This window comes from Rosa chinensis, chromosome 2, assembly GCF_002994745.2.
Source record: "Rosa chinensis cultivar Old Blush chromosome 2, RchiOBHm-V2, whole genome shotgun sequence".
NCBI lineage: Eukaryota > Viridiplantae > Streptophyta > Magnoliopsida > Rosales > Rosaceae > Rosa > Rosa chinensis.
This window is the reverse complement of record NC_037089.1, coordinates 58,080,407-58,091,955: the sequence shown is the minus strand read 5'-3', so window position 1 is coordinate 58,091,955 and position 11,549 is coordinate 58,080,407. Positions and strand designations below refer to the sequence as shown.

Sequence of the window (11,549 nt, the reverse complement as noted above, 5' to 3'; positions counted from 1 at the left end):
ATTGATAAGGGTTCAGACGGGCTTGAGGGAGAGAGATGTGCCAATGGCAGCTTTAGTAATTATGCTTAATTTTAGTGGTGACCTTAATTATTATAATAGGAACATTTGTGTGTCCTGAATTATAAAAAGACACTTTAAAATGACCTTTTTTATCATTGACCCAAAAAAATAAAAATTAGCTGTACATACTAATATGGATAAATGCTCACATTTGCTGTTGAGCAGAGGGTTGGTCCGTTAATACTTAATATAAATAAGTCCCTGAGCTTGTCATGACCCATTTATCCCATTCTCTCTCACCTCCACAAAAACCAAAATACCAGAAACAATGAGTCCTTTAACAATAATGGCCATCCTCCTGGTTCTCCTCACATACCTTTGGTCACTCATCCCTGTCTCCTCAAAATCAAACCACATTAAACTACCACCCGGCCCTCGGTCACTGCCAATAATTGGAAACCTCCATATGCTAGGCAACCTCCCCCATCGAAGCCTCCAACAATTGGCCAAAAAATATGGACACATCATGTTCATTCGTCTGGGCAATGTTCCTACCATAGTAGTCTCCTCCCCAAAAGCCGCAGAGCTATTCCTCAAAACTCATGACAATAATTTTGTCAGCCGACCCAAATCCCAATCCTCGGAGTACCTGTCCTACGGCACAAAGGGCATGATATTTTCCCAATACGGTCCTTATTGGAGCCATATGAGGAAGCTCAGCACGCTTCATTTCCTCTGTCAAGCAAAAATGAAGGCTTTCGAGCCGCTGCGAAAGGAGGAACTTGGAGTGCTGGTTAGAAAGTTGAAGAGAACTACAGAGGAAGGTGGAGTTCTATCACCATACACTAAACTATTTGAAATTTCAAACCAGAACCCAGTTGAATAGTAATATAGGTGAGGGAATTCTTTATCTCTACGAACTAATTTATATCAACATAGTAGAAGTCAACAACTCAACATAAGGAACCTAGTTTTGGGAAAGTAACCAGTTGCTAGCTAGTAATAATCAATTCAGAGTAATCATTGAGTGATTGAAGATGTGTGAATAAAATTTCAGTTCTTGAATAACAATAGAAATAGGCACAATGGTATTAGACTATTAGGATTTGTTTGGAAGTTAAAAATATATTCAATATGCTGTAGTAGCTTAATCTGTGGTTGATTAATTTCCCCCAATTCGCTCAAATTGAGATGGAGGAAGAATCACACAAATCTAAACCTAAAATGACTCCCTAGTATTGCTCGTTTTCAATGTCAGAGGTAGAGCAGTAGTATATGAAACAGATTAAGTTAATTAATTAGATCAGGAGCTAGATTGATCATAGTCTTTTGCTCAAGTGCAAGGAATCTTATAATTTGTCCTGTAGCAGTACCTATCCTGTCCCTAGATTAGTTGAACAAGCTCGAAGATAATATAGCAGTAGCTGTCTTGTCCCTCAAGTAATTGAAAAACTGATACTGGAATGGAAATTAATTTTGCTCAGACGTTCAATTACTCAGTGCACATCTTTCCAGCTAAAGTTTAGTAGGGAAGCCTTTTTCTGGTGATCTGATCTTGTGGTAGATAACATAATATAATATAATATATTAACATGCATAGTATTATGGAATCTTAATGATGCAATGATTCCTTTCTCTCAGGGATTAACTAAGCGCTTAAAGAAAGTTAGCAAGATGATCGATCAACTCCTGGAGAAAATATTAGACGAGCATGAACAAGTTGCCAACACTAAGAATGGGAAACAAGGCCAGCATGAGGACTTTGTAGACATGTTGCTTTCGTTAACGAACCAACCGCTAAACCAGAATGATGAGCAAGTACACTTTCTTGATCGAACAAACGTGAAAGCCATCTTACTAGACATGATCGTGGCGGCTTTTGATACTTCGGCCACATCGATTGTTTGGAGCCTTGCTGAGCTCTTGAGGCATCCGAGGATCATGAAGAATCTCCAAGAAGAGCTCCAAAATGTGGTGGGTATGGACCGAATGGTAGAAGAATCAGATTTGCCCAAGCTGGATTACTTGAGTATGGTGGTGAAGGAGAGCTTCAGACTACACCCAGTTGCACCGCTACTGGTCCCACGTGAATCTATTGAGGACATTACAATCGATGGATATGACATACCTAAAAAGTCTCGGATCATAGTAAACATCTGGAGCATTGGAAGAGATCCTAACGTTTGGTCGGAAAATGTGGAGGAATTTTATCCTGAAAGGTTCATGAACAACAATATAGACCTCCAGGGACATGACTTTCAGCTCATCCCATTTGGGTCTGGACGAAGAGGTTGTCCTGGTATGCAATTAGGGCTAACCACAGTTCGGCTAGTTTTGGCACAGCTGGTCCACTGCTTTAACTGGGAGCTCCCAACTGGCATGCAACCTCAAGACTTGGACATGGCTGAGAATTTCGGTTTAAATGTGTCAAAAGCCAAACACTTGCTTGCCAAGCCAATTTACCGTCTTATGTAGGTGGTGTTTTTTTAATGTAATCTATTGAATAAGGAATTTTATTTATCCTTTTCTACCTCAATAAACATTCATCCATCTATCAGTCTGCAGCTTAAGGAAATGTGAGCAATGTAATTAATATAATGATTTGAGATTTCATCAGTATTATTGTTGGATCTCACCGAAAGATCCAGTGCTGAGAACCAAAATTTTACATAATTTCATATCTTTACGTTAAAAATAAAAAATAAAAAACTACAATGTATATCTCGTCATCGCAACCATGTTGATATGCATGAGATTATTCATCTGCACTATTTGTACTATATATTTTAGCGATACGTTTGAATCTAACTAAATTTTTTTTGTGAGATCCAACGCCCAGCTGAAAAGTTCATTTGTTGGGAGCCATATGCATTACAAAAGTGTGTCTGATAGGGGTGTGGCTATTGGCTGATTTTTTAAAACTGTCTTGCTTTGGTTCGAGTTTACAGTTGCCTTGATATACTCCAGGGACTGGAAATTGATTTTAGGATTTTATATGCTTTCATCTCTAGCCAATAGATTGAATTTGCCGTTAGCTAGGTAGTCATTGCGCAATGACTGTCCAGTTGGCTTGGCATTCTTCACTAGTTGGATAATGGATATTGGATCTTTGGATAGTTTATGATCACCAGCCAATACAATTTAATTACATATTTGATACTGGATGAGAAAAAGATATATTATGGTGATATACCTTGTGTAGCACAATATTTATAAACAAGACTCCTCTTTGGCAGAACTATACAGGAAATACTAATTTTACATCCCTAATGATAAAGAATTGCACACGATCATTTCTTTTGCCTAGGGTTTAATAGTCTCATTTTTTTAAAGGAATTTGGAACTCAGCCTACCTGGGAGACTCAACCCCACGTCTGATTCCATTTATAATACTAATATTAAGATTTTGCAATGAGGGGACATAATTAATTGTCCTTTTATGAATGTAGGATGTTCATCAATAACCAACCAAAATAATACATATAGGCATATAGCGTTGTGTTTGCAGTTTAAACTGCAACGTTCAGTTGTCACTTACTCTCTTAATCGGCCGCCCTACCCACGGCTAACTAAACCCTACTTCACTTGATTAGATAAAAAATAATCAAGTTTTATAAATAATAAGTTGATTCGGAATAGTAACTTGTTTCGTAATTATTGAGGGTTTCCATTTTTTTTACTACACGGCTTGATTGATTGGAGTAGCTCAGTTTCCAGTGGTTACCCCTCCAAATTGCAACTCCTAAAGCCAATTAATTATAGGGCTAATTTTAATCACATAATAATCAGCTCATCTTAATGACAATTGTCTCACTCTTACTATAAACCCTAGAACCTAATTTTATCTCCAACAATCGAATTGACAATCACAAAATTGCAATTGCTAGTCTGGATCAAACTCGAATGATTTGCATTCAACTAAATTGGTTCAAATATGTGAGCCCCAGTAAAATTATGGTTATTTGAATTGAAGTCCCGAATGTTAAAGGAAAAACACGTTATGTGCTTTCGTCAAAGTAACTGACGAAAAGGGAATTAGGGAATTAGCGGTTACAGCTCAATCATCCATTATTGTCATTACTGTAATTGCTATTACCATTGTAATCCTCACCCTATATAAAGGGACAATCTAAAGAAATGAGTAGACTAATTTTCCCATTTTACTTTTACACGTTATCAGCACTCTCAGAACCAATAGCCAAGAAAAAAAAAAGAGAAAAAAACCCTAGATTTTTTTCCTTTTTTTCCATCAACACCAGAAGAAAACAAAACCAGAAAAAAAAAAAAAAAAAAAAAAAAAAAAAAAAAAAAAAACCCAGATCTGTCAAGCCGAGTCGCGCTGCGTCTTTTCTCGTCAAGCCAAGTCGCATGGCCTAGCTCAAAGCAAAGAACCCACCAGATCTGCATCGGCTCCTCGGCTCATTAGCTCAAGCCGAGCCTCCATTCTGACCCAGCCCACGTGTTGCAACAATCTTGTTCCCTGCGCGCCATACCAGCATCTGAGCGACGCAGCTTCTCAGCCCCAGCGCGTGTCCGGCACTAGCCTTGCATCCCCACACATCAACTAGCGCGTCAGTCAGCCAACGACAACCTTGGCCCACGTCTGTCCTCCTGCCCACCTTTGTCACGTAGGGCCACGTGCGCAGTTTTCTCAGCCCACCAAATCAGCAGGCCCAACAGAAGCCCAAAAAAATCGATACTCACGACTGCATCAACACGCGCGTGTGCTAGGATCATTTTGTTTTCTCGAAACCAAGTATGTTATCTTTCATTTATTTAATTTCATACTCCAGTAAATTTAATTATTTACAATTAGAACTTTTGAGCATGTATGGTTAGATGGTATTGATCCTTTTTAGCATGCCTTGTTATTTTATCTATGTTTTATTATTCGTAGAAATTTGAGCATGCTATATTATTGCTATTATTATGTGTAGCATATATTTTGTTATATATTATTTGTGAAATTTTGAGCATGTCCTATAATTTATATTACTACCTTCTATAATTGTTTTTAATGTGGAATTCTAAAGCATGTTTTTTTTTAATAATTGTTTCATTTAGTATGTTATATATTTGGTGGATCGGGACTGATCTTGGAAGGTTTCATAGATGCAGATTTGGCAGGAGACCTTGATAATAGAAAGTCCACTTTTGGATACTTATTTACATTTTCTGGGGGAGCTGTGTCATGGCAGTCCAAGTTACAGAAGTGTGTTGCCTTATCCACCACAGAATCTGAGTATATAGCAACAAATGAAGCTGGCAAGGAAATGTTATGGCTGCAAAGGTTCGTTTAAGAGTTGGGTGTGAAGCAAGAAAATTATGTTGTGCATTGTGATAGTCAGAGTGTTATTCACTTGAGCAAAAATTCAGTGTATCACCCTCGCACTAAGCACATTGATCACCTTTATCATTGGATTCGAGATGCAGTGTCAAAGAAATTTTTCCAGTTGAGAAAAATTCACACCAACAAGAATATTTCAGATATGTTGACTAAAGTTGTTCCCAAGCAGAAGCTAGAGTTTTGCATTAAGGTTGCTGGGATGGACATCCATTGAGAAGTCATGGCACCCATGGTCTAGAGGGGGAGATTGTTGAATATTCTAGACCATGTGACCTTTGGGTTCTCCCATAAAGATAGTTATTGTCTGTACACATTCCTATATATGCAAGTTTCTTGGAAGATTCATGAAGGAGTATTTATTGAAATAGTTGAATGGAGCATTAATGAAGACATCTAGAGGTTTCCTCCTTGGCTAATATAAGGAGATGGGTCATTTGCTCATTCCAATCATCCAATCCAATCTCATCTAAGAGAAACATCTTCATCCAAGTAGAGAGTGAAGAGTGTTCACTTCAAGTAGAGAGTGAAGAGTGTTCACTTCAAGTTGAGAGTGAAGAGTGTTCACTTCAAGTTGAGAGTGTTGTAGTTGTTAGGTAGCAAAACAAGTGTGTGTGAGAGTTTCCTTCAAGTAGTGTTCTTGAAGTTGTGTATCTCTTGTACCCACCTTATCATAGTGGAAGTTTTTATTGTTGCTACCCCATGGACGTAGGCACCTTGTCGAACCACGTTATATATGGTGTTCCATTTCCTTTACTCTTTTATTTCTTTGCATATTATCCTATTGTAGTTGGTGTTATTATTTCCATTATATTAATTTTTCCAACACAATATTCATTAGGACCACCTATATTTTGTATTTTTCCATAATGCAGTACATAATCAACTAATGCATACATATAAGAATCTTCATTATGAACCGAGAAGTACATGTAGGTGAGAATCTTGTGCTGGATATACGTGAATTCAACTCAGATGATTGAGAACCTGGTGATCATCTTGTCAAGAGGGAACAAATTTCATATATATAAATGGATATGGATATCTACTGTAAATCAGATGGAGAGTTCAAATGAACTGACCAGGGTTTTCAACATTCGATCATCCAAGGTATTTTCCATTTAAGTTAACTTCCATCTCGACATGTTTAGCACCAAAATCGGCTAAAATTAGCCCACTTACACCACCAAGAAAATTTTGGTCTCACTAACCCAATTTAATAGCTAAATGACAATTTTGGGCTCTAAAATATTAATAATTACATCTCAGCCACTTTATCTCTCTCACCGTCTCTCTCTCACATCTTTGCAAGTTCGACGAGTCTCTCTCTCATCACCAATCTGGTGATCTCTATCTGCAAGGAAGTCGTGTACGACTATTTCTCATCACCGATGCCGACGACGAGGATCCGTCTCTCTCTCTCTCTCTCTGTCCAAGGACATCGTCGACGACGACAAGGATGATCTTAATTACAAAAGCTCTGAGTCTGATCCGATCCCAACCTTCTTCCCCGTACTCATCCCTCCGTCAGCCTTTTTCCCCGTCTTTTTCCAGCACCAACGTCGTCGTCGTCATCTTCGGCATCGCCGGCGTCATGTTCCACGTTTGTACTTTCTCTCTCTCACCTGTCACCTTCGATACCGGTGAATATTGATATTGCTCGGGTCACCTTTAAGCACCAACAATCTGGACCCAAGCTTCTGGAGACTCAAATCCAAATCCACGTTTTGGTCTGAGTTGCAGCGCAGTGAGAGCACGCTGTTTTTTTTTTTTTTTTGGTTCCATTATGTGCGATGCTCTTTTTTGTTTTGGAGCTGCATACATTTAGACTTGTCTCGATAGAAGCATTCTTGAAATCTGACAATTGAACACACCTGCACCTTTTACCATTCAATAGGTTCGATAAACTTATAGCATGATTGCATGTCAGAGATGCTAGACCATAATTTTGATTCTTGATTGTTCATCTTTTTGCTTGAGAAGTATAGGTCTGGAGGTCATAGACTTTTCCATCCTACCATGAATTTTCTTTAATGGTATATGTTTAGCCAAAACAAAAAAGTGTGTGCTTGCATGGAGCATTTAATCTGTAAGAACTATTGCTGATATTAAAGTTGTTGCTCTATGAAATTATTCTGTTTTGGCTTCTTTTTGGGTCGTTCAGATTCCAAATAGGTTCGACGGGAAAAAAAAAAAAGGCCATCCTTCCTTTTTCTTTTTTTTTTGGTAGTAAAATGGGGACAGAAGGAAAGAAAAAAAGAAAAAAAATTGTATTGCGGGCAATAGAGGTCTGTTAAATGTCTATTGGGAGTCAATAGATGTCTATTGAGGGGTAATAAATGTTTTGAATTAATGTAATCTCCTTGTTTTTTTCCCTTAGAAATTAGTTCCTATTTCGGCGACCGAAAGTTCTATTGGGGGGTAATAGACGTCTATTGGGGGGCAATAGACGTTCTGAATTTATAGTAATCTGCTCTTTTTTTTTTCTTTAATCAAAGTTTTATTTGTCTAATTTTAGGGAGATTAGTTCATATTCCGGCACCGAAAGTTCTATTGGGGGGCAATAGACATCTATTGGGGGCCAATATACGTCTATTGGGGGCAATAGAGCCCCTCCATTAGGGGGCAGTAGACATCTATTGGGGCAATAAACCTTTCCAGAGACCTATGAGATCTCCAACAACCTCTTTTGGGACCTCCAGCAAAGTTTTCTAAAAAGTCCGGTGACCGGAATCTGGCTAAAGTTGGTCGAAATCTAACGACCGGTGACCGGCTCAGGCGAAGTCTCCTATAGTTTCTCTCTCTTCCATTCTCTCTCTCTCTCTCTCTCTCTCTCTCTAAGTAAAAAAGGGTGAGGGTAAAATGGTATTAAAAAAATTAAAAAAAAAATTTAATGGGGTATTAGGGAAGACCTCCTTAGGGTGTTTTAGGTAAGAAAGAATTAAAAAAAACTGAATGGGGTAAGTGGAAAAAAAATCTCTAGAAATGGGGTAAATTGACAAAAACCCTTTCAAAAAATTTCACCTGTGTTTTGTTTTGTTTTTTTTTTTTTTATAAATCAAGGATTAGACGATATTAGCTCCTCTGCAATAGCCGATTTGGAGCGTCAAGCGCCCACCCGCACTCCCGAAGGAGAGGGGGCCATTGCAACCGGGAAGCCACCACCCATCCCTCCATTTATTTAATAAACTAAAAGAAAATACAAATAGAAGGGGGGGCCAAACCAAAACCTTTCCAATCAAAAGAAATGTGAGAAAAAGCAAACAAAACATTAATTAAATCTATACTCTGAAAAACCAGAGAGGTTTCTGCCATAAGAAGCGGCTGCAAAAGAAGGACAATTATCTCACCAATGAGAGCCTACATTCTCCACTCCATAATTAGCTAGCTTGTCTGCTAGTTGATTGCCTTTGCAGTAAATATGTGAGAAACAAACCACCATCAAAGACAATAAAGTACAACAGTTATGCCAGAAGACTGCTAATTTCCAAGGTATCCCTGAATGCGAAGCTGAAAATAAAAAATGAATGGCTAGTGAGGAATCACATTCGATCCAAAGCCGTCGCCAACCCATTTTCCAAGCAATGTCCACCGCATAACAAATGGCATAGAGCTCAGCCTCAAGAGTCGTGGCCACTCCAACTGAAACTGCAAAGCAACCAAGAGAGAGACCCAAATGATCTCTAAAAATCCCCCCAGAGCCTGCTAGACCAGGGGAACCCCTAGCTGCGCCATCAGTGTTCACTTTGACCTCATGAGAAAGCGGAGTCAACCAGTTAATCTCTGTGACTTTTGGTGCACGAGGTAACCTTCCAGGAACTCCAATTGAACGAAGTACACATAGTTCCACTGCCGTGTTATGCATGATACCTTTGCTAAGTGAATTAATATCACCAAGTTGAGAAATCACATCCCGTCCAATAGAAGAAGCAGATATGATAATTTCCCTAAAGCGAAAAGCATTCCGTGCAAACCAAATTTCATACAATACGGCCCCCAACATTCCCCACCATAAAATTCGTAACTGAGAACTAAAATCTTGTTGGATGGGATATAGAAATATAGCTTCCATGTCTCCAAAATTTTGTGAGACCCGAAATAAACTCAGTAAAATTCCCCAAATATGCTTCGCAAAGGAACAATGAATGAAGAGATGGGAGATAGACTCACAGCTACGATGGCAAAGTGAGCATAGAGATGCCAAGTTAAATCCACGAAATTGCAACAAATCATCAGTTAAAATTTTACCATAGAGAAGCTTCCAAAGTGTGACCGAGTTACGAGGCCGGTAACTTGAGTGCCAAACAAATTTAGACCAGCTAACTGTAGGAAATTTGCGCCGCTCCATCTCATAGGCTACTGCCACAAAAAAAAAAAACACCATTATTTGTAACAATAATTATTCTATGCACCGATGGTGTAAGTGACCCAACCCTTATAAAATAATCTCAACCCTTGATATTTATTATCAACTTTATTTTTAATAAACAAAAAGTGTATTTAATGCAATCTAACCATTTATTTATGTTGGTGCAAGTACACGGCGGTGCTCTGAATCCTCCCCCTGTTTGTAAAGCACCATACCAGTTTATCCTCAAACCCAACTGAATTTGGGAGTATAATTTTCTCAATAGATAGCTTGATTGTAGCCCAATTAGCAGATAAAATATTAGGCAACAACCAAGGCCCATTAATAATAGAATCTGAAACTTTAGAGGACAGATGAACATTAATTGAAGGGGGTAGCTGCAGCTGCATTATAATTGGAATATCTAGCCAACGGTCAAGCCAAAAGTTTACTTTCTTGCCCATGCCAATTAACCATTTGGACTCCATAAGAATGTCATTAAAAAGTGGCTTGAAACCTGGCCAAATAGAAGATTTCTTATAATAAGAACATGGTCTTCCCAAGCTATTAACAAAACCACGATGCTATAGAGGAATTGGTAAGAACATCCCAGAACTTTTTCATGAGGAAATCCTTGTTCAGAATTGGCAAATGCTTTATACCCAGTCCACCCTCATCCTTTGGTGCACAACATTTCTTCCATGCAACAGTTGTGTAACCACGAGTAAGAACATTACCGGTCCAAATGAAGTTTCTAGACCAATTCCTTAACTGAGACAAGGTGGAAGATGGCCAAGCATGAACCGCAAAACTGTGTGAAAGCATGCTTGTTATAACTGAGTTAACTAATGTGATCTTGCCGGCAATGGAAAGAGTAGAACCTCGCCATTGAGAGAAACGAGCTTTAACCTTATCTGCTAATCCTTGAAAATAAATCCTCTTAGAACTACCTTGGAATATGGGGACACCCAAATAAGTGAAAGGCAGCTTGGCGGGACGAATCTTCAGACAAGAATAAATTAGAGGACGATGAGCTAAAGCTGACTTTCCAAGAAAAATATTTGATTTTCCTCTACTCACCCGCTGCCCAGAATTAATACCATACTCTTCAATGAAATCCCATAGATTATGCAGACTATTCTTATCACTTTTACAAAAAATCATTATGTCATCTGCATAAAGAACATGACTAGGAGCTGATACTGCACGAGGAGAAGAAATAGAACGAACCTTCTTAGAAGAAACAAGATACGAAATCCCCCGACTTAAAACCTCCTCTGCTACGCAAAAGAAAAGAGGAGAAAGAGGGTCTACTTGTCGAACTCCACGACTACAACCAAAGAAACCTGCAGGAGAGCCATTGAAGAGGATAGAAAGTCTAGCTGATTCCAAAATGTGTTTAATCCAAGTAATGAAAGTTCCATGGAAGCCAAAACAAGAAAGCGCGCACCTGACAAAGAAACCCCCAATGCAAAGTATCAAAATCTTTAGCAACATCCAGCTTAATGGCAACATTACCATCCTTGCATGGGTTGTCAATCAAGTTAATACATTATGAAGTCAACATGATGCAATCAGAAATATTCTTGCCAGGAAGAAAAGAAAATTGGTTTGGCAGGATGATTCTTGCCGCAATTGGTGATAATCGAGTAGCCAAAATACGAGTAATGATTTTGAAACTGAAGTTGGCCATGACTCTGACGGGGAATTCTCCAGTCAGGTAAGACGGTGCCTCACTAGAGAATGGGCCCAAGTACTTGACACGGTCAGGCTCGTACCACGGGCTGCCGGATGAGACAGTCTTGGACTTGGATGCAGGTTTGCGCATTGTGACTCGGCCTTTACCACTAAGGTTAG

At 38.8% G+C, this 11,549-nt stretch overlaps 1 protein-coding gene across 1 annotated transcript; it reads left to right on the top strand.

The window, feature by feature from the left end:
* Positions 1 to 328: 328 nt before the first annotated feature.
* LOC112184619 (cytochrome P450 CYP736A12) lies at positions 329 to 2,520 on the top strand. The gene is made up of 2 exons (XM_024322873.2): positions 329 to 829; positions 1,642 to 2,520. Exons 1-2 carry the CDS (start codon positions 329 to 331, stop codon positions 2,473 to 2,475), a joined length of 1,335 nt encoding a protein of 444 aa, XP_024178641.1. The 3' UTR covers positions 2,476 to 2,520.
* The last annotated feature ends 9,029 nt before the right edge of the window (positions 2,521 to 11,549 follow it).

Excerpts from the sequence above, each read along its gene's own strand:
- LOC112184619 (XM_024322873.2), top strand. The coding sequence starts at position 329 with ATGAGTCCTTTAACAATAATGGCCATCCTCCTGGTTCTCCTCACATAC. Across the intron at positions 830-1,641 it reads GAACTACAGAGGAAGGTGGA|GGATTAACTAAGCGCTTAAA; the intron begins GTTCTATCACCA and ends CCTTTCTCTCAG.